General features: G+C 52.3%; 1 protein-coding gene across 1 annotated transcript in view; it reads left to right on the top strand.

Moving 5' to 3' along the window:
• The window catches only part of LOC115115344 (coiled-coil domain-containing protein 146-like), a gene marked incomplete at both ends in the record, with an annotated part of 50,902 nt that overhangs the window by 16,451 nt on the left and 10,135 nt on the right, over positions 1-24,316 (top strand). Inside the window, 6 exons of the mRNA XM_065015116.1 lie at positions 915-971; positions 1,069-1,231; positions 2,023-2,125; positions 4,189-4,398; positions 11,532-11,589; positions 14,414-14,590. Of these exons, the coding sequence (XP_064871188.1) occupies positions 915-971; positions 1,069-1,231; positions 2,023-2,125; positions 4,189-4,398; positions 11,532-11,589; positions 14,414-14,590 (768 nt within the window). The remainder of the gene's footprint in view (positions 1-914; positions 972-1,068; positions 1,232-2,022; positions 2,126-4,188; positions 4,399-11,531; positions 11,590-14,413; positions 14,591-24,316) is intronic.

Here is a 24,316-nt window from a genome sequence, read left to right as displayed (position 1 = left end):
TTGTAGAGTCCACATGGGCCAGCCTCCCTGTGGAACTCTTTAGACACCTTGTAGAGTCAACATGGGCCAGCCTCTCTGTGGAACTCTTTAGACACCTTGTAGAGTCCACATGGGCCAGCCTCCCTGTGGAACTCTTTAGACACCTTGTAGAGTCAACATGGGAACTCAGCCTGGGCCAGCCCCTGTGGAACTCTTTAGACACCTTGTAGAGTCCACATGGGCCAGCCTCCCTGTGGAACTCTTTAGACACCTTGTAGAGTCCACATGGGCCAGCCTCCCTGTGGAACTCTTTAGACACCTTGTAGAGTCAACATGGGCCAGCCTCCCTGTGGAACTCTTTAGACACCTTGTAGAGTCCACATGGGCCAGCCTCTCTGTGGAACTCTTTAGACACCTTGTAGAGTCAACATGGGCCAGCCTCCCTGTGGAACTCTTTAGACACCTTGTAGAGTCCACATGGGCCAGCCTCCCTGTGGAACTCTTTAGACACCTTGTAGAGTCCACATGGGCCAGCCTCCCTGTGGAACTCTTTAGACACCTTGTAGAGTCCACATGGGCCAGCCTCTCTGTGGAACTCTTTAGACACCTTGTAGAGTCAACATGGGCCAGCCTCCCTGGAACTTTAGACACCTTGAGGCTGTTCTGAGGGCAAAATGGGGGTGGAACTCAACATTGGGAATGGGTGTTCTTATTTTTTGTAGACTCATGGGCCAGCCTACCCTCGGAACTCTTTAGCACCAGTCCACATGGGCCAGTCTGGTCCCTACCAGCATCTGTGTCTGTGTGCCACTAGGACCTGTGTGATTCCCCTCCTACCTGAGGGTGATGAGCTGAGCCAACTGACCACATCTCTGCCCTGTCATATGACCCATAAGTACCTGTGTCTGTCTGTGACTCCCATCTCCCCACCCCAGCTCTCAGCAGTCAGAGATCTGTCTGTGACTCCCATCTCCCCACCCCAGCTCTCAGCAGTCAGAGATCTGTCTGTGTCTGTCTGTGACTCCTATCTCCCCACCCCAGGTCTCAGCAGTCAGATATCTGTCTGTGACTCCCATCTCCCCACCCCAGCTCTCAGCAGTCAGAGATCTGTCTGTGACTCCCATCTCCCCACCCCAGCTCTCAGCAGTCAGAGATCTGTCTGTGTCTGTCTGTGACTCCTATCTCCCCACCCCAGGTCTCAGCAGTCAGATATCTGTCTGTGACTCCCATCTCCCCACCCCAGCTCTCAGCAGTCAGAGATCTGTCTGTGACTCCCATCTCCCCACCCCAGCTCTCAGCAGTCAGAGATCTGTCTGTGTCTGTCTGTGACTCCCATCTCCCCACTCCAGCTCTCAGCAGTCAGAGATCTGTCTGTGACTCCCATCTCGCCACCCCAGCTCTCAGCAGTCAGAGATCTGTCTGTGTCTGTCTGTGACTCCCATCTCCCCACCCCAGCTTTCAGCAGTCAGAGATCTGTATGTGTCTGTCTGTGACTCCCATCTCCCCACCCCAGCTCTCAGCAGTCAGAGATCTGTCTGTGTCTGTCTGTGACTCCCATCTCCCCACCCCAGCTCTCAGCAGTCAGAGATCTGTCTGTGTCTGTCTGTGACTCCCATCTCCCCCACCCCAGCTCTCAGCAGTCAGAGATCTGTCTGTGACTCCCATCTCCCCACCCCAGCTCTCAGCAGTCAGAGATCTGTCTGTGACTCCCATCTCCCCACCCCAGCTCTCAGCAGTCAGAGATCTGTCTGTGACTCCCATCTCCCCACCCCAGCTCTCAGCAGTCAGAGATCTGTCTGTGACTCCCATCTCCCCACCCCAGCTCTCAGCAGTCAGAGATCTGTCTGTGTCTGTCTGTGACTCCCATCTCCCCACCCCAGCTCTCAGCAGTCAGAGATCTGTCTGTGTCTGTCTGTGACTCCCATCTCCCCACCCCAGCTCTCAGCAGTCAGAGATCTGTCTGTGACTCCCATCTCCCCACCCCAGCTCTCAGCAGTCAGAGATCTGTCTGTGTCTGTCTGTGACTCTATCTCCCCACCCCAGGTCTCAGCAGTCAGATATCTGTCTGTGACTCCCATCTCCCCACCCCAGCTCTCAGCAGTCAGAGATCTGTCTGTGACTCCCATCCCCACCCCAGCTCTCAGCAGTCAGAGATCTGTCTGTGTCTGTCTGTGACTCCCATCTCCCCACTCCAGCTCTCAGCAGTCAGAGATCTGTCTGTGACTCCCATCTCGCCACCCCAGCTCTCAGCAGTCAGAGATCTGTCTGTGTCTGTCTGTGACTCCCATCTCCCCACCCCAGCTTTCAGCAGTCAGAGATCTGTATGTGTCTGTCTGTGACTCCCATCTCCCCATCCCAGCTCTCAGCAGTCAGAGATCTGTCTGTGTCTGTCTGTGACTCCCATCTCCCCACCCCAGCTCTCAGCAGTCAGAGATCTGTCTGTGTCTGTCTGTGACTCCCATCTCCCCACCCCAGCTCTCAGCAGTCAGAGATCTGTCTGTGACTCCCATCTCCCCACCCCAGCTCTCAGCAGTCAGAGATCTGTCTGTGACTCCCATCTCCCCACCCCAGCTCTCAGCAGTCAGAGATCTGTCTGTGTCTGTCTGTGACTCCCATCTCCCCACCCCAGCTCTCAGCAGTCAGAGATCTGTCTGTGTCTGTCTGTGACTCCCATCTCCCCACCCCAGCTCTCAGCAGTCAGAGATCTGTCTGTGACTCCCATCTCCCCACCCCAGCTCTCAGCAGTCAGAGATCTGTCTGTGTCTGTCTGTGACTCCTATCTCCCCACCCCAGGTCTCAGCAGTCAGATATCTGTCTGTGACTCCCATCTCCCCACCCCAGCTCTCAGCAGTCAGAGATCTGTCTGTGACTCCCATCTCCCCACCCCAGCTCTCAGCAGTCAGAGATCTGTCTGTGTCTGTCTGTGACTCCCATCTCCCCACTCCAGCTCTCAGCAGTCAGAGATCTGTCTGTGACTCCCATCTCGCCACCCCAGCTCTCAGCAGTCAGAGATCTGTCTGTGTCTGTCTGTGACTCCCATCTCCCCACCCCAGCTTTCAGCAGTCAGAGATCTGTATGTGTCTGTCTGTGACTCCCATCTCCCCACCCCAGCTCTCAGCAGTCAGAGATCTGTCTGTGTCTGTCTGTGACTCCCATCTCCCCACCCCAGCTCTCAGCAGTCAGAGATCTGTATGTGACTCCCATCTCCCCACCCCAGCTCTCAGCAGTCAGAGATCTGTCTGTGTCTGTCTGTGACTCCCATCTCCCCACCCCAGCTCTCAGCAGTCAGAGATCTGTCTGTGACTCCCATCTCCCCACCCCAGCTCTCAGCAGTCAGAGATCTGTCTGTGTCTGTCTGTGACTCCTATCTCCCCACCCCAGGTCTCAGCAGTCAGATATCTGTCTGTGACTCCCATCTCCCCACCCCAGCTCTCAGAAGTCAGAGATCTGTCTGTGACTCCCATCTCCCCACCCCAGCTCTCAGCAGTCAGAGATCTGTCTGTGACTCCCATCTCCCCACTCCAGCTCTCAGCAGTCAGAGATCTGTCTGTGACTCCCATCTCGCCACCCCAGCTCTCAGCAGTCAGAGATCTGTCTGTGTCTGTCTGTGACTCCCATCTCCCCACCCCAGCTTTCAGCAGTCAGAGATCTGTATGTGTCTGTCTGTGACTCCCATCTCCCCACCCCAGCTCTCAGCAGTCAGAGATCTGTCTGTGACTCCCATCTCCCCACCCCAGCTCTCAGCAGTCAGAGATCTGTCTGTGTCTGTCTGTGACTCCCATCTCCCCACCCCAGCTCTCAGCAGTCAGAGATCTGTCTGTGACTCCCATCTCCCCACCCCAGCTCTCAGCAGTCAGAAATCTGTCTGTGACTCCCATCTCCCCACCCCAGCTCTCAGCAGTCAGAGATCTGTCTGTGTCTGTCTGTGACTCCCATCTCCCCACCCCAGCTCTCAGCAGTCAGAGATCTGTCTGTGTCTGTCTGTGACTCCCATCTCCCCACCCCAGCTCTCAGCAGTCAGAGATCTGTCTGTGACTCCCATCTCCCCACCCCAGCTCTCAGCAGTCAGAGATCTGTCTGTGACTTCCATCTCCCCACCCCAGCTCTCAGCAGTCAGAGATCTGTCTGTGTCTGTCTGTGACTCCCATCTCCCCACCCCAGCTCTCAGCAGTCAGAGATCTGTCTGTGACTCCCATCTCCCCACCCCAGCTCTCAGCAGTCAGAGATCCGGCTGCTGCAGGAGGCCAAGCAGTTCAGAGCAGAGCTGGAGCGCCAGCAGAGAGATCTGGAGACGGCTGAGCAGTTCCCTGAGGGGCCGGACACAGAGGTCAGCCGCATGAGACAGCAGCTCCTCAAGTTCCACAACGACCTGCGACAGGCAGAGGAGAGGGACTACCAGATGAACTACCAGCTAGAGTGGTGAGGACACACACACTGACTAGAGCCTAGCGTAGAGAGAGAAAGAGATTGTCTGTCTGTCTGTCTGTCTGTCTGTCTGTCTGTCTGTCTGTCTGTCTGTCTGTCTGTCTGTGTGTGTGTCTGTGTGTCTATCTGTCTGTCTGTCTGTCTGTCTCAAATCAAATCAAATCAAATCAAATGTTATTTGTCACATACACATGGTTAGCAGATGTTAATGCGAGTGTAGCGAAATGCTTGTGCTTCTAGTTCCGACAATGCAGTGATAACCAACAAGTAATCTAACTAACAATTCTAAAACTACTGTCTTATACACAGTGTAAGGGGATAAAGAATATGTACATAAGGATATATGAGTGAGTGATGGTACAGAGCAGCATACAGTAGATGGTATCGAGTACAGTATATACATATGAGATGAGTATGTAGACAAAGTAAACAAAGTGGCATAGTTAAAGTGGCTAGTGATACATGTATTACATAAGGATGCAGTCGATGATGTAGAGTACAGTATATACGTATGCATATGAGATGAATAATGTAGGGTAAGTAACATTATATAAGGTAGCATTGTTTAAAGTGGCTAGTGATATATTTACATCATTTCCCATCAATTCCCATTATTAAAGTGGCTGGAGTTGGGTCAGTGTCAATGACAGTGTGTTGGCAGCAGCCACTCAATGGTGGCTGTTTAACAGTCTGATAGCCTTGAGATAGAAGCTGTTTTTCAGTCTCTCAGTCCCAGCTTTGATGCACCTGTACTGACCTCGCCTTCTGGATGATAGCGGGGTGAACAGGCAGTGGTTCGGGTGGTTGATGTCCTTGATGATCTTTATGGCCTTCCTGTAACATCGGGTGGTGTAGGTGTCCTGGAGGGCAGGTAGTTTGCCCCCGGTGATGCGTTGTGCAGACCTCACTACCCTCTGGAGAGCCTTACGGTTGAGGGCGGAGCAGTTGCCGTACCAGGCGGTGATACAGCCCGCCAGGATGCTCTCGATTGTGCATCTGTAGAAGTTTGTGAGTGCTTTTGGTGACAAGCCGAATTTCTTCAGCCTCCTGAGGTTGAAGAGGCGCTGCTGCGCCTTCTTCACCACGCTGTCAGTGTGAGTGGACCAATTCAGTTTGTCTGTGATGTGTATGCCGAGGAACTTAAAACTTGCTACCCTCTCCACTACTGTTCCATCGATGTGGATAGGGGGTGTTCCCTCTGCTGTTTCCTGAAGTCCACAATCATCTCCTTAGTTTTGTTGACGTTGAGTGTGAGGTTATTTTCCTGACACCACACTCCGAGGCCCTCACCTCCTCCCTGTAGGCCGTCTCGTCGTTGTTGGTAATCAAGCCTACCACTGTTGTGTCGTCCGCAAACTTGATGATTGAGTTGGAGGCGTGCGTGGCCACGCAGTCGTGGGTGAACAGGGAGTACAGGAGAGGGCTCAGAACGCACCCTTGTGGGGCCCCGTGTTGAGGATCAGCGGGGAGGAGATGTTGTTGCCTACCCTCACCACCTGGGGCGGCCCGTCAGGAAGTCCAGTACCCAGTTGCACAGGGCGGGGTCGAGACCCAGGGTCTCGAGCTTGATGACGAGCTTGGAGGGTACTATGGTGTTGAATGCCGAGCTGTAGTCGATGAACAGCATTCTCACATAGGTATTCCTCTTGTCCAGGTGGGTTAGGGCAGTGTGCAGTGTGGTTGAGATTGCATCGTCTGTGGACCTATTTGGGCGGTAAGCAAATTGGAGTGGGTCTAGGGTGTCAGGTAGGGTGGAGGTGATATGGTCCTTGACTAGTCTCTCAAAGCACTTCATGATGACGGAAGTGAGTGCTACGGGCGGTAGTCGTTTAGCTCAGTTACCTTAGCTTTCTTGGGAACAGGAACAATGGTGGCCCTCTTGAAGCATGTGGGAACAGCAGACTGGTATAGGGATTGATTGAATATGTCCGTAAACACACCGGCCAGCTGGTCTGCGCATGCTCTGAGGGCGCGGCTGGGGATGCCGTCTGGGCCTGCAGCCTTGCGAGGTTAACACGTTTAAATGTCTTACTCACCTCGGCTGCAGTGAAGGAGAGACCGCATGTTTTCGTTGCAGGCCGTGTCAGTGGCACTGTATTGTCCTCAAAGCGGGCAAAAAGTTATTTAGTCTGCCTGGGAGCAAGACATCCTGGTCCGTGACTGGGCTGGGTTTCTTCTTGTAGTCCGTGATTGACTGTAGACCCTGCCACATGCCTCTTGTGTCTGAGCCATTGAATTGAGATTCCACTTTGTCTCTGTACTGACGCTAGCTTGTTTAATAGCCTTGCGGAGGAATAGCTGCGTTGTTTATATTCGGACATGTTACCAGACACCTTGCCCTGATTAAAAGCAGTGGTTCGTGCTTTCAGTTTCACGCGAATGCTGCCATCAATCCACGGTTTCTGGTTTGGGAATGTTTTTATCGTTGCTATGGGAACGACATCTTCGACCACGTTCTAATGAACTCGCACATCGAATCAGCGTATTCGTCAATATTTTCATCTGACGCAATACGAAACATGTCCCAGTCCACGTGATGGAAGCAGTCTTGGAGTGTGGAGTCAGCTTGGTCTGACCAGCGTTGGACAGACCTCAGCGTGGGAGCCTCTTGTTTAAGTTTCTGCCTGTAGGCAGGGATCAACAAAATGGAGTCGTGGTCAGCTTTTCGAAAGGGGGCGGGGCAGGGCCTTATATGCGTCGCGGAAGTTAGAGTAACAATGATCCAAGGTTTTACCACCCCTGGTTGCGCAATCGATATGCTGATAAAATTTAGGGAGTCTTGTTTTCAGATTAGCTTTGTTAAAATCCCCAGCTACAATGAATGCAGCCTCCGGATAAATGGTTTCCAGTTTGCAAAGAGTTAAATAAAGTTTGTTCAGAGCCATCGATGTGTCTGCTTGGGGGGGGATATATACGGCTGTGATTATAATCGAAGAGAATTCTCTTGGAAGATAATGCGGTCTACATTTGATTGTGAGGAATTCTAAATCAGGTGAACAGAAGGATTTGAGTTCCTGTATGTTTCCTTCATCACACCATGTCTCGTTAGTCATGAGGCATACGCCCCCGCCGCTCTTCTTACCAGAAAGATGTTTGTTTCTGTCGGCGCGATGCGTGGAGAAACCCGTTGGCTGCACCGCACCGGATAGCGTCTTCCCAGTAAGCCATGTTTCCGTGAAGCAGAGAACATTGCAGTCTCTGATGTCCCTCTGGAATGCTACCCTTGCTCGGATTTCATCAACCTTGTTGTCAAGAGACTGGACATTGGCAAGAAGAATGCTGGGGAGTGGTGCGCGATGTGCCCTTGTCCGGAGTCTGACCAGAAGACCGCTACGTTTCCCTCTTTTTCGGAGTCGTTTTCTTGGGTCGCTGCATGCGATCCATTCCGTTGTCCTGTTTGTAAGGCAGAACACAGGATCCGCGTCGCGGAAAACATATTCTTGGTCGTACTGATGGTGAGTTGACGCTGATCTTATATTCAGTAGTTCTTCTCGACTGTATGTAATGAAACCTAAGATGACCTGGGGTACTAATGTAAGAAATAACACGTAAAAAAACAAAAAACTGCATAGTTTCCTAGGAACGCGAAGCGAGGCGGCCAACTGCATAGTTTCCTAGGAACGCGAAGCGAGGCGGCCATCTCTGTCGGCGTGTCTGTCTGTCTGTGTGTGTGTGTGTGTGTCTGTGTGTCTGTGTGTCTATCTGTCTTTGTGTCTGTCTGTGTGTCTGTCTGTCTGTGTCTGTCTCTGTCTGAGGTTAAGGGTATGCCCAGCTCTTGAGCCACTTTAGTCCAGTCAGTCCTGGAAGTGGTATGTGCGGCATGTAGCCTAGGGGGAAGAGCGTTGGGCCAGTAACTGAAAGGTCACTAGTTCGAATCCCTTAGCGACAAAGTGAAACATCTTCCATTGTGCCCTTGACAAGGCCCTTAACCCTAATTGCTCCAAGGTTGCTGTTGATAATGGCTGACCCTGGCTGTGACCCCAGTCTCTGAGGGTGTCTCAGGGGGATATGCAATAAACACATTTCCATTTCACACACGCGTATAATGAAACAGGACAAATATAACCCACCAAATGATTCATTATTAGGTGTGCCTCTGGCTCTAACCAGCTGTGTCACTCGTCTCCTCCACTTGTTCTCAGCAACACTCCTGTCCTTGTGTCCGAAAGGTCAAGCACGCCTCCGAAACACAGCACGGAAAAGAACGCCGCTGTCCTCTCTCTGCACAACACACACAGTTAGAAAGGCCACGGAGAGGCCATTGGAACATTGCTTAGCAACTGATGAAACAAGCTTGTGTAAAAAACTAAGAAAGAGGACATGAAAGGAAAGGTCTCTTCATCAGTCATTTAATCAGCGAGGACTACAATACGGCTCTGGTTGTCCCAAATGGCACCCTATTCTCTATATAATGCACTACATTAGACCAGGGACCATAGGGCTCTGGTCAAAAGTAGTGCACTACATAGAGATTAGGGTACCATTTGAGACGTACACTATGATTCACCAGGGACGGGGCCTAGAACACATTGTTCCTGAAGATATGACCTTCCTATCTGTGGGTAAATGATATTCACATTGTTCCTAAAGATATGACCTTCCTATCTGTGGGTAAATGATATTCACATTGTTCCTAAAGATATGACCTTCCTATCTGTGGGTAAATGATATTCACATTGTTCCTGAAGATATGACCTTCCTATCTGTGGGTAAATGATATTCACATTGTTCCTGAAGATATGACCTTCGTATCTTTGGATAAATGATATTCACATTGTTCCTGAAGATATGACCTTCCTATCTGTGGGTAAATGATATTCACATTGTTCCTGAAGATATGACCTTCCTATCTGTGGGTAAATGCTATTCACATTGTTCCTGAAGATATGACCTTCGTATCTGTGGGTAAATGATGTTCACATTGTTCCTAAAGATATGACCTTCCTATCTGTGGGTAAATGATATTCACATTGTTCCTGAAGATATGACCTTCGTATCTTTGGATAAATGATATTCACATTGTTCCTGAAGATATGACCTTCCTATCTGTGGGTAAATGATATTCACATTGTTCCTGAAGATATGACCTTCTATCTGTGGGTAAATGCTATTCACATTGTTCCTGAAGATATGACCTTCGTATCTGTGGGTAAATGATGTTCACATTGTTCCTAAAGATATGACCTTCCTATCTGTGGGTAAATGATATTCACATTGTTCCTGAAGATATGACCTTCCTATCTGTGGGTAAATGATGTTCACATTGTTCCTAAAGATATTACCTTCGTATCTGTGGGTAAATGATATTCACATTGTTCCTAAAGATATGACCTTCCTATCTGTGGGTAAATTATATTCACATTGTTCCTGAAGATATGACCTTCCTATCTGTGGGTAAATGATATTCACATTGTTCCTAAAGATATGACCTTCCTATCTGTGGGTAAATGATATTCACATTGTTCCTAAAGATATGACCTTCGTATCTGTGGGTAAATGTTGTTCCTATTGTTAAGATGAGAAGGACTACAGCAGTAATTGAAATATGAGGCTAAATGAAAACCATTGCTTACATTGCATTCTGACTAGATGTTGTAATGAACTCGGCTGTCTCTTGTTGTATATTATCTTGTGGATGCGTATAGCTCTGACAGTCCGTTTGGCAGCCTCCTCTCTTCCCCTGTCTCTTGTTGTATATTATCTTGTGGATGCGTATAGCTCTGAGAGTCCGTTTGGCAGCCTCCTCTCTTCCCCTGTCTCTTGTTGTATATTATCTTGTGGATGCGTATAGCTCTGACAGTCCGTTTGGCAGCCTCCTCTCTTCCCCTGTCTCTTGTTGTATATTATCTTGTGGATGCGTATAGCTCTGACAGTCCGTTTGGCAGCCTCCTCTCTTCCCCTGTCTCTTGTTGTATATTATCTTGTGGATGCGTATAGCTCTGAGAGTCCGTTTGGCAGCCTCCTCTCTTCCCCTGTCTCTTGTTGTATATTATCTTGTGGATGCGTATAGCTCTGACAGTCCGTTTGGCAGCCTCCTCTCTTCCCCTGTCTCTTGTTATATATTATCTTGTGGATGCGTATAGCTCTGACAGTCCGTTTGGCAGCCTCCTCTCTTCCCCTGTCTCTTGTTGTATATTATCTTGTGGATGCGTATAGCTCTGACAGTCCGTTTGGCAGCCTCCTCTCTTCCCCTGTCTCTTGTTGTATATTATCTTGTGGATGCGTATAGCTCTGACAGTCCGTTTGGCAGCCTCCTCTCTTCCCCTGGTGATCTACCCTCCATACGACAGACAGATGCTCACTGGGAAGATATGTCTTCAGATGTGCAATGTTAAGCCCTTGATCACAAGCCAGACAGATTAACAGGAATTCAACTGTCAGTGGTTTTAGCTTCAAATGCAGTATTTACAGATGACCAGGAAGCAACACAAGTGCTGTGAAAGTAGCCTGGAGGGCTGTCTATCCACCCAGCAATTTCTCACTGAGGAGATTTTACAAGTGTCAGGAATTTCATATCTGCCGCTGGACTTAAATACCTGAATCCTGTCAACAGTTGAACTCAGTTGAACCTTTCACATAGTAGCAACCACTGACAAACCACTGTTTCACTCAGATGTTGCCAAGAAACTCTCAGAATTTGACCAACACTTTTCTGAAAGCAATACATATTTTCAGTATGGCTACATGGCTATATTTCCCTGCCTGTTTTTATCAACTGAGTTACAGTGGAACCCTGGTCGTCTGTCCTCCACCACTGTGTTAGGGGGTTGAGCTCAGGCAGAGACAAGGTTACTTGAGCATATTGCACAGCCACTTGTTTCTTAAGCTTGTCGTCAACGTTGGTCACTTTTTCATCTTCTCTGTATTTCTGAGAATTTATGTTCAAGTTCCTTCCTCTTGTTCCTTCCTCTAAATCAGGGGTGTCGACATCCTTCCACGGAGGTCCTAGTGTCTGTGGGTTTTAGGTTTTTCTTTTCAATGAAGACCTAGACAACCAGGTAAGGGGAGTTCCTTAGTAATTAGTGACCTTAATTCATCAGTCAAGTACAAGTGAAAGCCTGCAGACACTCGGCCCTCCGTGGAAGGAGTCTGACACGTGCTGTAAATGATGTCGTGTCTGTTTACAGTCTCACAGAAGAGAAGCTTTGCCTGGAGAAAGAGTATGAGTCTCAACCCAAACCAGTTGTAAGTATCTCACAGATTTATCTCCTGTTGATAGTCATTCACATGATCTGTCCCATCATACACCACAGCATGACATTCCTTCATGTCACCTACAGCAGTAAATCCCTCATTTAGAAGCAGAGAAATGACACACACAGTGAGAGGACAGAGAAACAGACGGTGTCTTTGCTGCGAGGCATCCTTGTCCAAATACTTCCTCGTTGTCACTGGGTTGTGGTACCATACATGGTTCCGTCTCCTCGTTGTCACTGGGTTGTGGTACCATACATGGTTCTGTCTCCTTGTTGTCACTGGGTTGTGGTACCATACATGGTTCCGTCTCCTCGTTGTCACTGGGTTGTGGTACCATACATGGTTCCGTCTCCTCGTTGTCACTGGGTTGTGGTACCATACATGGTTCCGTCTCCTCGTTGTCACTGGGTTGTGGTACCATACATGGTTCTGTCTCCTCGTTGTCACTGGGTTGTGGTACCATACATGGTTCTGTCTCCTCGTTGTCACTGGGTTGTGGTACCATACATGGTTCCGTGTCCTCGTTGTTACTGGGTTGTGGTACCATACATGGTTCCGTCTCCTCGTTGTCACTGGGTTGTGGTACCATACATGGTTCCGTCTCCTCGTTGTCACTGGGTTGTGGTACCATACATGGTTCCGTGTCCTCGTTGTCACTGGGTTGTGGTACCATACATGGTTCTGTCTCCTCGTTGTCACTGGGTTGTGGTACCATACATGGTTCCGTCTCCTCGTTGTCACTGGGTTGTGGTACCATACATGGTTCCGTCTCCTCGTTGTCACTGGGTTGTGGTACCATACATGGTTCCGTCTCCTCGTTGTCACTGGGTTGTGGTACCATACATGGTTCCGTCTCCTCGTTGTCACTGGGTTGTGGTACCATACATGGTTCCGTCTCCTCGTTGTCACTGGGTTGTGGTACCATACATGGTTCCGTCTCCTCGTTGTCACTGGGTTGTGGTACCATACATGGTTCCGTCTCCTCGTTGTCACTGGGTTGTGGTACCATACATGGTTCCGTCTCCTCGTTGTCACTGGGTTGTGGTACCATACATGGTTCCGTCTCCTCGTTGTCACTGGGTTGTGGTACCATACATGGTTCCGTCTCCTCGTTGTCACTGGGTTGTGGTACCATACATGGTTCCGTCTCCTCGTTGTCACTGGGTTGTGGTACCATACATGGTTCCGTCTCCTCGTTGTCACTGGGTTGTGGTACCATACATGGTTCCGTCTCCTCGTTGTCACTGGGTTGTGGTACCATACATGGTTCCGTCTCCTCGTTGTCACTGGGTTGTGGTACCATACATGGTTCCGTCTCCTCGTTGTCACTGGGTTGTGGTACCATACATGGTTCCGTCTCCTCGTTGTCACTGGGTTGTGGTACCATACATGGTTCCGTCTCCTCGTTGTCACTGGGTTGTGGTACCATACATGGTTCCGTCTCCTCGTTGTCACTGGGTTGTGGTACCATACATGGTTCCGTCTCCTCGTTGTCACTGGGTTGTGGTACGATACATGGTTCCGTCTCCTCGTTGTCACTGGGTTGTGGTACCATACATGGTTCCGTCTCCTCGTTGTCACTGGGTTGTGGTACCATACATGGTTCCGTCTCCTCGTTGTCACTGGGTTGTGGTACCATACATGGTTCCGTCTCCTCGTTGTCACTGGGTTGTGGTACCATACATGGTTCCGTCTCGTTGTCACTGGGTTGTGGTACCATACATGGTTCCGTCTCCTCGTTGTCACTGGGTTGTGGTACCATACATGGTTCCGTCTCCTCGTTGTCACTGGGTTGTGGTACCATACATGGTTCCGTCTCCTCGTTGTCACTGGGTTGTGGTACCATACATGGTTCCGTCTCCTCGTTGTCACTGGGTTGTGGTACCATACATGGTTCCGTCTCCTCGTTGTCACTGGGTTGTGGTACCATACATGGTTCCGTCTCCTCGTTGTCACTGGGTTGTGGTACCATACATGGTTCCGTCTCCTCGTTGTCACTGGGTTGTGGTACCATACATGGTTCCGTCTCCTCGTTGTCACTGGGTTGTGGTACGATACATGGTTCCGTCTCCTCGTTGTCACTGGGTTGTGGTACCATACATGGTTCCGTCTCCTCGTTGTCACTGGGTTGTGGTACCATACATGGTTCCGTCTCCTCGTTGTCACTGGGTTGTGGTACCATACATGGTTCCGTCTCCTCGTTGTCACTGGGTTGTGGTACCATACATGGTTCCGTCTCCTCGTTGTCACTGGGTTGTGGTACCATACATGGTTCCGTCTCCTCGTTGTCACTGGGTTGTGGTACCATACATGGTTCCGTCTCCTCGTTGTCACTGGGTTGTGGTACCATACATGGTTCCGTCTCCTCGTTGTCACTGGGTTGTGGTACCATACATGGTTCCGTCTCCTCGTTGTCACTGGGTTGTGGTACCATACATGGTTCCGTCTCCTCGTTGTCACTGGGTTGTGGTACCATACATGGTTCTGTGTCTACCACTAAGAGAGGCCCGATCATTGATCTAATGATATTTTACATTACTCCTTTAATGAACTTGTTATTACAGTTGGTTTGGTTACAGTTAAATAGTAGTTACTTTTTAACACCCAGTACAGCTACACTATAATCACATGGATGTATATAGTCAGACTCCCAGGAAAGTCACAACCCAGCTATTACCTTTAATATCCCCTTCAAATAGCTGGCACAGTACTGTGTGTGTGTCCAGGATTTGCACTTGCATGAATGTGTATTTGTGTCAATGTTGATGTATTTTGTATGTCCCACAAGCCATTGCTCCTGGTGTGTCCTCAGGAGCTGGAGAAACGTGCGAAGGCCCTGAAGGACAGCAGTGAGGAGCTGAGGAAGGAGGTGTCTCAGAGGAGACAGGAGATACACAGCCTGCTGGAGGACTTGGAGGCCAGACACAAACTGATGACCAGGGAGCAGAGAGAACTGGACCACAAGAAGGACAGCATAGTAAACAACCAGGTGACAGGTTGGAGCGGGCAGAGGGAGGCAGAGGGTGGGCAGGGGGTGGTAGAGGGAGGGCAGAGGGTGGTAGAGGGAGGCAGAGGGTGGTAGAGGAGGCAGAGGGTGGGCAGGGGGTGGTAGAGGGAGGGCAGAGGGTGGTAGAGGGGAGGGCAGAGGGTGGGCAGAGGGAGGCAGAGGGTGGTAGAGGGAGGGCAGAGGGTGGCAGAGGGTGGGCGGGGGTGGTAGAGGGAGGGCAGAGGGTGGTAGAGGGTGGTAGAGGGAGGGCAGAGGGAGGCAGAGGGTGTTAGAGAGTGGTAGAGGGAGGCAGAGAGTGTTAGAGAGTGGTAGAGGGTGGCAGAGAGTGGTAGAGGGGGTGGTAGAGGGTGGTAGAGGGAGGGCAGAGGGTGGGCAGAGGGAGGGCAGAGGGAAGGAAGAGGGAGGGCAGGGGTGGTAGAGGGAGGGCAGAGGGTGTAGAGGGGTAGAGGGTGGTAGAGGGAGGGCAGAGGGTGGTAGAGAGGGAGGGCAGAGGGAGGGCAGAGGGGGTGGTAGAGGGAGGCAGAGGGTGTTAGAGAGTGGTAGAGGGAGGCAGAGAGTGTTAGAGAGTGGTAGAGGGTGGCAGAGAGTGGTAGAGGGGTGGTAGAGAGTGGTAGAGGGTGGCAGAGAGTGGTAGAGGGAGGGTAGAGGGTGGGCAGAGTGGGAAGGAAGAGGGAGAGGGCAGGGGGTGGTAGAGGGAGGGCAGAGGGTGGTAGAGGGTGGTAGAGTGGGAGGGGGCAGAGGGAGGGCAGAGAGTGGTAGAGGGGTGTTAGACAGTGGTAGAGGGTGGTAGAGAGTGGTAGAGTGGTAGAGGGGTGGAGGGCAGAGGGAGGCAGAGGGTGGGCAGGGTGGTAGAGGGTGTTAGAGGGAGGGCAGAGGGGTGTTAGAGAGAGGCAGAGGGAGGCAGAGGGTGGTAGAGGAGGTAGAGAGAGTGGTAGAGGGGTGTTAGAGAGTGGTAGAGGGTGGTAGAGAGAGTGGTAGAGGGAGGCAGAGAGGGGTGTTGGTAGAGGGGAGGCAGAGAGTGGGGTGTTAGAGTGTTAGAGGGTGGCAGAGAGTGGTAGAGTGGTAGAGGGTGGCAGAGAGTGTTAGAGAGTGGTAGAGGTGGGCAGTAGAGTGGTAGAGAGTGGTAGAGGGTGGCAGAGAGTGGTAGAGGGGTGTTAGAGAGTGGTAGAGGGTGGTAGAGGGGTGTTAGAGAGTGGTAGAGGGTGGCAGAGAGTGGTAGAGGGAGGGTAGAGGGTGGCAGAGAGTGGTAGAGGGGTGTTAGAGAGTGGTAGAGGGGTGTTAGAGAGTGGTCGAGGGTGGCATAGAGTGGTAGAGGGGTGTTAGAGAGTGGTAGAGGGTGGCAGAGAGTGGCAGAGGGGTGTTAGAGAGTGGTAGAGGGTGGCAGAGGGTGGTAGAGGGTGGCAGAGAGTGGTAGAGGGGTGTTAGAGAGTGGTAGAGGGTGGCAGAGAGTGGTAGAGGGGTGTTAAGTGGTAGGTGGCAGAGAGTGGTAGATAGAGTGGTAGAGAGTGGTGGTAGAGAGTGGTAGAGGGTGGCAGAGAGTGGTGGTAGAGAGGGTAGAGGGGTGTTAGAGAGTGGCAGAGAGTGGTAGAGTGGTAGAGGGTGTTAGAGAGTGGTAGAGGGGAGTGTTAGAGAGTGGTAGAGGGTGGCAGAGAGTGTTACAGAGTGGTAGAGGGTGGTAGAGGTGGTAGAGGGAGAGTGGTAGAGGGGTGTTAGTAGAGTGGTAGAGGGTAGAGGGGCAGAGAGTGGTAGAGGGGTGTTAGAGAGTGGTAGAGAGGGTAGAGAGAGTGGTAGAGGGTGGCAGAGAGTGGTAGAGGGGTGTTAGAGAGTGGTAGAGGGTGTTAGAGAGTGGTAGAGGGTGGCAGAGAGTGGGTAGAGTGGTAGAGGTGTTAGAGAGTGGTAGAGGGTGGCATAGAGTGGTAGAGGGGTGTTAGAGAGTGGTAGAGAGTGGTAGAGGGGTGTTAGAGAGTGGTAGAGGGTGGCAGAGAGTGGTAGAGGGGTGGTAGAGGGTGGCAGAGAGTGGTAGAGGGGTGTTAGAGAGTGGTAGAGGGATGTTAGAGAGAGGGTGTTAGAGAGTGGTAGAGGGGGGATGTTAGAGAGTGGTAGAGAGTGGGAGGCAGAGAGTGTTACAGAGTGGTAGAGGGTGGTAGAGATAGAGTGGTAGAGGGGTGTTAGAGAGTGGTAGAGGGGTGTTAGAGAGTTTTAGAGGGGGTGTGGTAGAGAGAGTGGTAGAGGGGTGTTAGAGAGTGGTAGAGGGGTGGCAGGGTGTTAGAGAGTGGTAGAGGGTGGCAGAGAGTGGTAGAGGGGTGTTAGAGAGTGGTAGAGGGTGGTAGAGGGTGGTAGAGGTGGCAGAGGGGTGTTAGAGAGTGGTAGAGGGTGGCAGAGAGTGGTAGAGGGTGTTAGAGAGTGGTAGAGGGTGGTAGAGTAGAGAGTGGTAGAGGGTGTTAGAGAGTGGTAGAGGGGGTTAGAGAGTGGTAGAGGGGTGTTAGAGAGTGGAGGGTGTTAGAGAGTGGTAGAGAGGGTGGCAGAGAGTTAGAGAGTGGTAGAAAGAGAGTGGTAGAGGGTGTTAGAGAGTGGTAGAGGGGTGTGTTAGAGAGTGGTAGAGGGGTGTTAGAGAGTGGTAGAGGGTGGCAGAGTAGAGAGGGTTAGAGTGGTAGAGGTGTTAGAGAGTGGTAGAGGGTGTTAGAGAGTGGTAGAGGGTGGCAGAGAGTGGTAGAGAGTGGTAGAGGGTGTTAGAGAGTGGTAGAGGGTGGCAGAGAGTGGTAGAGGGGTGTTAGAGAGTGGTAGAGGGTGGCAGAGAGTGGTAGAGGGGTGTTAGAGAGTGGTAGAGGGTGGCAGAGAGTGGTAGAGGGGTGTTAGAGAGTGGTAGAGGGTGGCAGAGAGTGGTAGAGAGAGTGGGAGGGTGGCAGAGAGTAGAGGGGGTTAGAGAGTGGTAGAGGGGTGGCAGAGAGTGGTAGAGGGTGTTAGAGAGTGGTAGAGGGGTGTTAGAGAGTGGTAGAGGGTGTTAGAGAGTGGTAGAGGGTGTTAGAGAGTGGTAGAGGGTGGCAGAGAGTGGTAGAGGGGTGTTAGAGAGTGGTTAGAGTGGTAGAGGGGTGGCAGAGAGTGGTAGAGGGGTTAGAGAGTGTTAGAGAGTGGTGGTGGCAGAGAGTGGTAGAGGGGTGTTAGAGAGTAGAGTGGTAGAGAGTGGTAGAGGGTGGCAGAGAGTGGTAGAGGGGTGTTAGAGAGTGGTAGAGTGTTAGAGAGTGGTAGAGGGGTGCAGAGAGGGAGGGGTTAGAGAGTGGTAGAGGGTAGGGGTGTTAGAGAGTGGTAGAGGGTGGCAGAGAGTGGTAGAGGGTGTTAGAGAGTGGTAGAGGGTGTTAGAGAGTGGTAGAGGGGTGTTAGAGAGTGGTAGAGGGAGGTTAGAGAGTGTTAGAGAGTGGTAGAGGGGTGGTAGAGAGTGGTAGAGGGTGGCAGAGAGAGAGGGTGGTAGAGAGTGGTAGAGGGTGTTAGAGAGTGGTAGAGGGAGTGGTAGAGGGTGGCAGAGAGTGGTGGTAGAGAGTGGCAGAGAGTGGTAGAGGGGGGTGGAGTGGTAGAGGGTGGCAGAGAGTGGTAGAGGGGTGTTAGAGAGTGGTAGAGAGTGGGGGTGTTAGAGAGTGGTAGAGGGTGGCAGAGAGTGGTAGAGGGTGTTAGAGAGTGGTAGAGGGTGGCAGAGAGTGGTAGAGGGGTGTTAGGGTGGTAGAGGTGGCAGAGAGTGGTAGAGGGGTGTTAGAGAGGGTGGCAGAGAGTGGTAGAGGGGTGTTAGAGAGTGGTAGAGGGTGGCAGAGAGTGGTAGAGGGGTGTTAGAGAGTGGTAGAGGGTGTTAGAGAGTGGTAGAGGGTGGCAGAGAGTGGTAGAGGGGTGTGGTAGAGGGGGAGAGTGGTAGAGGGGTGTTAGAGAGTGGTAGAGGTGGCAGAGTGGAGAGGGTGTTAGAGAGTGGTAGAGGGGTGTTAGAGAGTGGTAGAGTGGTAGGGTGTTAGAGAGTGGTAGAGGGTGGCAGAGAGTGGTAGAGGGGTGTTAGAGAGTGGTAGAGGGTGGCAGAGAGTGGTAGAGGGGTTAGAGGTGGTAGAGGGTGGCAGAGAGTGGTAGAGGGGTGTTAGAGAGTGGTAGAGGGTGGCAGAGAGTGGTAGAGGGGTGTTAGAGAGTGGTAGAGGGTGGCAGAGAGTGGTAGAGGGGTGTTAGAGAGTGGTAGAGGGTGGCAGAGAGTGGTAGAGGGAGGGTAGAGGGTGGCAGAGAGTGGTAGAGGGGTGTTAGAGAGTGGTAGAGGGTGGCAGAGAGTGGTAGAGGGGTGTTAGAGAGTGGTAGAGGGTGGCAGAGAGTGGTAGAGGGGAGTTAGAGAGTGGTGGTTAGAGGTGGCAGAGAGTGGTAGAGGGGTGTTAGAGAGTGGTAGAGGGTGGCAGAGAGTGGTAGAGGGTGGCAGAGGTGGTAGAGGGTGTTAGAGAGTGGTAGAGGGGTGTTAGAGAGTGGTAGAGGGTAGAGGGGTGTTAGAGAGTGGTAGAGGGTGGCAGAGAGTGTAGAGGGGTGTTAGAGAGTGGTAGAGGGTGGCAGAGAGAGTGGTAGAGGGGTGGTGGTAGAGGGAGTGGTAGAGAGTGGTAGAGGGTGGCAGAGAGTGGTAGAGGGGTGTTAGAGAGTGGTAGTGGGGGTGTTAGAGAGTGGTAGAGGGTGGCAGAGAGTGGTGAGAGAGAGGGTGTTAGAGAGTGGTAGAGGGTGGCAGAGAGTGGTAGAGGGTGGCAGAGAGTGGTAGAGGGGTGTTAGAGGTGGTAGAGGGTGGAGGGTGTTAGAGAGTGGTAGAGGGTGGTAGAGAGTGGTAGAGGGGTGTTAGAGAGTGGTAGAGGGCAGAGAGTGGTAGAGGGTGTTAGAGAGTGGTAAGAGAGTGGTAGAGGGTGTTAGAGAGTGGTAGAGGGAGTGTTAGAGAGTGTGGTAGAGAGTGGTAGAGGGTGTTAGAGAGTGGTAGGGGTGTTAGAGAGTGGTAGAGGGTGGCAGAGAGTGGTAGAGGGGTGTTAGAGAGTGGTAGAGGGGTGTTAGAGAGTGGTAGAGAGTGGGGTGGAGAGTGGGGTGTTAGAGAGTGGTAGAGGGTGGCAGAGAGTGGTAGAGGGTGTTAGAGAGTGGTAGAGGGTGGCAGAGAGTGGTAGAGGGGTGTTAGAGAGTGGTAGTGGTAGGGTGGCAGAGGGTGGTAGAGGGGTGTTAGAGAGTGGTAGAGGGTGGCAGAGAGTGGTAGAGGGGTGTTAGAGAGTGGTAGAGGGTAGAGTGGTGGCAGAGAGTGGTAGAGGGGTGTTAGAGAGTGGTAGAGGGAGGGTGGCAGAGAGTGGTAGAGGGGTGTTAGAGAGTGGTGGTGGCAGAGAGTGGTAGGGTGTTAGAGAGTGGTAGAGGGTGTTAGAGGTGTGTTAGAGAGTGGTAGAGGGTGTTAGAGAGTGGTAGAGGGTGGCAGAGAGTGGTAGAGTGGTAGAGGTGGCAGAGGTAGAGGGGTGTTAGAGAGTGGTAGAGGGGTGAGAGAGTGTTAGAGGGTGGCAGAGAGTGGTGGTAGAGGGTGTTAGAGAGTGGTAGAGGGTGTTAGAGAGTGGTAGAGGGTGTTAGAGAGTGGTAGAGGGGGCAGAGAGTGGTAGCAGAGAGTGGTAGAGGGGTGTTAGAGAGTGGTAGAGGGTGGCATAGAGTGGTAGAGGGGTGTTAGAGTGGTAGAGGGTGGCAGAGTGGTAGAGGGGGTTAGAGGGTGTTAGAGAGTGGTAGAGGGGTGTTAGAGAGTGGTAGAGGGTGGCAGAGAGTGGTAGAGTGGTAGGGTGGCAGAGAGTGGTAGAGGGAGTGTTAGAGAGTGGTAGAGGGGTGGCAGAGAGTGGTAGAGGGGTGTTAGAGAGTGGTAGAGGGGGTAGAGGGTGGCAGAGAGTGGTAGAGAGAGAGTGGTAGAGGGGGGGGAGTGGTAGAGGGGTGTTGAGTGGTAGAGGGTGGCAGAGAGTGTAGTAGAGTGGTAGAGGGTGGCAGAGAGTGGTAGAGGGGTGTTAGAGAGTGGTAGTGGTAGAGGGAGTTAGGGTGGTAGAGTTAGAGAGTGGTAGAGGGTGGTAGAGAGGGGTGGCAGAGAGTGGTGGTAGAGGGGGCAGAGAGTGGGGTGTTAGAGAGTGGTAGAGGGTGGCAGAGAGTGGTAGAGGGGTGTTAGTAGAGTGGTAGAGGGTGGCAGAGAGTGGTAGAGGGGTGGTAGAGGGGGTGGTAGAGAGTGGTAGAGGGGTGTTAGAGAGTGGTAGAGGGTGGCAGAGAGTGGTAGAGGGGTGGTAGAGGGTGGTAGAGGGAGGGGTGTTAGAGAGTGGCAGAGAGGGGTGTTAGAGGGAGTGTTAGAGGTGGCAGAGAGTGGTAGAGGGGGTTAGAGAGTGGTAGAGAGAGTGGTAGAGGGTGGTTAGAGAGAGTGGGGTGGAGGGTGTTAGAGAGTGGTAGAGGGTGGCAGAGAGTGGTAGAGGGGTGTTAGAGAGTGGTAGGGTGGCAGAGAGTGGTAGAGGGTGTTAGAGAGTGGTAGAGGGGGCAGAGGGTGGTAGAGGTGTTAGAGAGTGGAGGGTGGCAGAGAGTGGTAGAGGGGTGTTAGAGAGTGGTAGAGGGTGGCAGAGAGTGGTAGAGGGGTGTTAGAGAGTGGTAGAGGGTGGCAGAGAGTGGTAGAGGGTGTTAGAGAGTGGTAGAGGGTGTTAGAGAGTGGTAGTGGTAGAGAGTGGTAGAGGGTGTTAGAGAGTGGTAGAGGGTGGCAGAGAGTGGTAGAGGGGGTTAGAGAGTGGTAGAGGGTGGCAGAGAGTGGTAGAGGGGTGTTAGAGAGTGGTAGAGAGTGGTAGAGGTGGTGTTAGAGAGTGGTAGAGGGGTGTTAGAGAGTGGTAGAGGGTGGGAGAGTGGTAGAGTTAGAGAGTGGTAGAGGGTGGTAGAGAGAGTGGTAGAGGGGTGTTAGAGAGTGGTAGAGGGGTGGCAGGTAGAGGGTGGCAGAGAGTGGTAGAGGGGTGTTAGAGAGTGGTAGAGGGTGTTAGCAGTGGCAGAGAGTGGTAGAGGGGTGTTAGAGAGTGGTAGAGGGTGGCAGAGAGTGGTAGAGGGGTAGAGGGTGGCAGAGAGTGGTAGAGTTAGAGAGTGGTAGAGGGTGGCAGGAGTGGTAGAGGGGTGTTAGAGAGTGGTAGAGGGTGGCAGAGAGTGGTAGAGGGGTGTTAGAGAGTGGTAGAGGGGTGTTAGAGAGTAGAGGGGTGTTAGAGAGTGGTAGAGGGGTGTTAGGAGAGTGGTAGTGGAGGGTGGCAGAGAGTGGTAGAGGGGTGTTAGAGAGTGGTAGAGGGTGGCAGAGAGTGGTGTTAGAGAGTGGGAGGGGGCAGAGAGAGGGGTGTAGAGGGTGGCAGAGAGTGGTAGAGAGGGTGTTAGAGAGTGGTAGAGGGTGGTTAGAGAGTGGTTAGAGGGGTGTTAGAGAGTGGTAGAGGGGGGCAGAGAGTGGTAGAGGGGTGTTAGAGAGTGGTAGAGGGTGGCAGAGAGTGGTAGAGGGGTGTTAGAGAGTGGTAGAGGGTGGCAGAGAGTGGTAGAGGGGGGTTAGAGAGTGGAGAGGGTGGTAGAGAGTGGTAGAGGGTGGCAGAGAGTGGTAGAGGGTGTTAGAGAGTGGTAGAGGGGTGTTAGAGAGTGGAGGGGTGTTAGAGAGTGGTAGAGGGTGTTAGAGAGTGGTAGAGGGTGGAGAGAGTGGTAGAGGTGGCAGAGAGTAGAGAGTGGCAGAGGTGGAGGGTGGTAGAGGGGTGTTAGAGAGTGGGTGGCAGAGAGAGTGGTAGAGGGTGGCAGAGAGTGGTAGAGGGGGTGTTAGAGAGTGGTAGAGGGGTGTTAGAGAGTGGTAGAGGGGGGGTGTTAGAGAGTGGTAGAGTGGTGGGTGTTAGAGAGTGGTAGAGGGGTGTTAGAGAGTGGTAGAGGGTGGCAGAGAGTGGTAGAGGGTGTTAGAGAGTGGTAGAGGGTGTAGAGGGAGGTGGTAGAGAGGGTAGAGGGGTGTTAGAGGTAGAGGGGTGTTAGAGAGTGGTAGAGTGGTAGAGGGTGGGCAGAGAGTGGTAGAGGGGTGTTAGGGTGGTTAGAGAGTGGTAGAGGGGTGTTAGAGAGTGGAGAGTGGTAGAGGGTGTTAGAGAGTGGTAGAGGGTGGCAGAGAGTGGTAGAGGGTGGCAGAGAGTGGTAGTTAGAGTGGTAGAGGGTGGCTAGAGAGTGGTAGAGGGGTGTTAGAGAGTGGTAGAGGGTGTTAGAGGGTGGTAGAGGGTGGCAGAGAGTGGTAGAGGGAGGGTGGTAGAGAGGGTAGAGGGTGTTAGAGAGTGGTAGAGGGGTGTTAGAGAGTGGTAGAGGGTGGAGAGTGGTAGAGGGGTGTTAGAGAGTGGTAGAGGGTGTTAGAGAGTGGTAGAGGGGTGTTAGAGGGTAGAGGGTTAGAGAGTGGTAGAGGGGTGTTAGAGAGTGGTAGAGGGTGGCAGAGAGTGGTAGAGGGGTGTTAGAGAGTGGTAGAGGGGGTGTTAGAGAGTGGTAGAGGGTGGCAGAGAGTGGTAGAGGGGTGTTAGGTGGAGAGTGGTAGAGGGTGGCATAGAGTGGTAGAGGGGAGTTAGGTAGAGGGTGGCAGAGAGTGGTAGAGGGGTGTTAGAGAGTGGTAGAGGGGTGTTAGAGAGTGGTAGAGGGGTGTTAGAGAGTGGTAGAGGGTGGCAGAGAGTGGTAGAGGGGTGTTAGAGAGTGGTAGAGGGTGTTAGAGAGTGGTAGAGGGTGGCAGAGAGTGGTAGAGGGTGTTAGAGAGTGGTAGAGGGAGGCAGAGAGTGTTAGAGAGTGGTAGAGGGTGGCAGAGAGTGGTAGAGGGGTGTTAGAGAGTGGTAGAGGGTGGCAGAGAGTGGTAGAGGGGTGTTAGAGAGTGGTAGAGGGTGGCAGAGAGTGGTAGAGGGGTGTTAGAGAGTGGTAGAGGGTGTTAGAGAGTGGTAGAGGGTGTTAGAGAGTGGTAGAGGGTGGCAGAGAGTGGTAGAGGGGTGTTAGAGAGTGGTAGAGGGTGGCAGAGAGTGGTAGAGGGGTGGTAGAGAGTGGTAGAGGGTGTTAGAGAGTGGTAGAGGGTGTTAGAGAGTGGTAGAGGGGTGTTAGAGAGTGGTAGAGGGTGGCAGAGGGAGAGGGGTGTTAGAGAGTGGTGGTAGAGAGTGGTAGAGGTGTTAGAGAGTGGTAGAGGGTGTTAGAGAGTGGTAGAGGGGGTGTTAGAGAGTGGTAGAGGGTGGCAGAGGGTGGTAGAGGGTGTTAGAGTGGTAGAGAGAGAGTGGTAGAGGGTGGTAGAGAGTGGTAGAGGGGTGTTAGAGAGTGGTAGAGGGGTGTTAGAGAGTGGTAGAGGGGTGTTAGAGAGTGGTAAAGAGAGTGGTAGAGGGTGTTAGAGAGTGGTAGAGGGGTGTTAGAGAGTGGTAGAGGGGTGTTAGAGAGTGGTAGAGGGGTGTTAGAGAGTGGTAGAGGGGTGTTAGAGAGTGGTAGAGGGGTGTTAGAGAGTGGTAGAGGGTGGCAGAGAGTGGTAGAGGGGTGTTAGAGGGAGTGGTAGAGGGGTGTTAGAGAGTGGTGGTAGAGGGAGGACAGAGAGTGGTAGAGGGTGTTAGAGAGTGGCAGAGGGGTGTTAGAGAGTGGTAGAGGGTGTTAGAGAGTGGTAGAGGTTAGAGAGTGGTAGAGGTGGCAGAGGTGGTAGAGGGTGTTAGAGAGTGGTAGAGGGTGGCAGAGAGAGTGGTAGAGGGGTGT

Source organism: Oncorhynchus nerka, unplaced genomic scaffold, assembly GCF_034236695.1.
Source record: "Oncorhynchus nerka isolate Pitt River unplaced genomic scaffold, Oner_Uvic_2.0 unplaced_scaffold_1692, whole genome shotgun sequence".
NCBI lineage: Eukaryota > Metazoa > Chordata > Actinopteri > Salmoniformes > Salmonidae > Oncorhynchus > Oncorhynchus nerka.
This window is presented reverse-complemented; position numbering and strand designations above follow the sequence as displayed.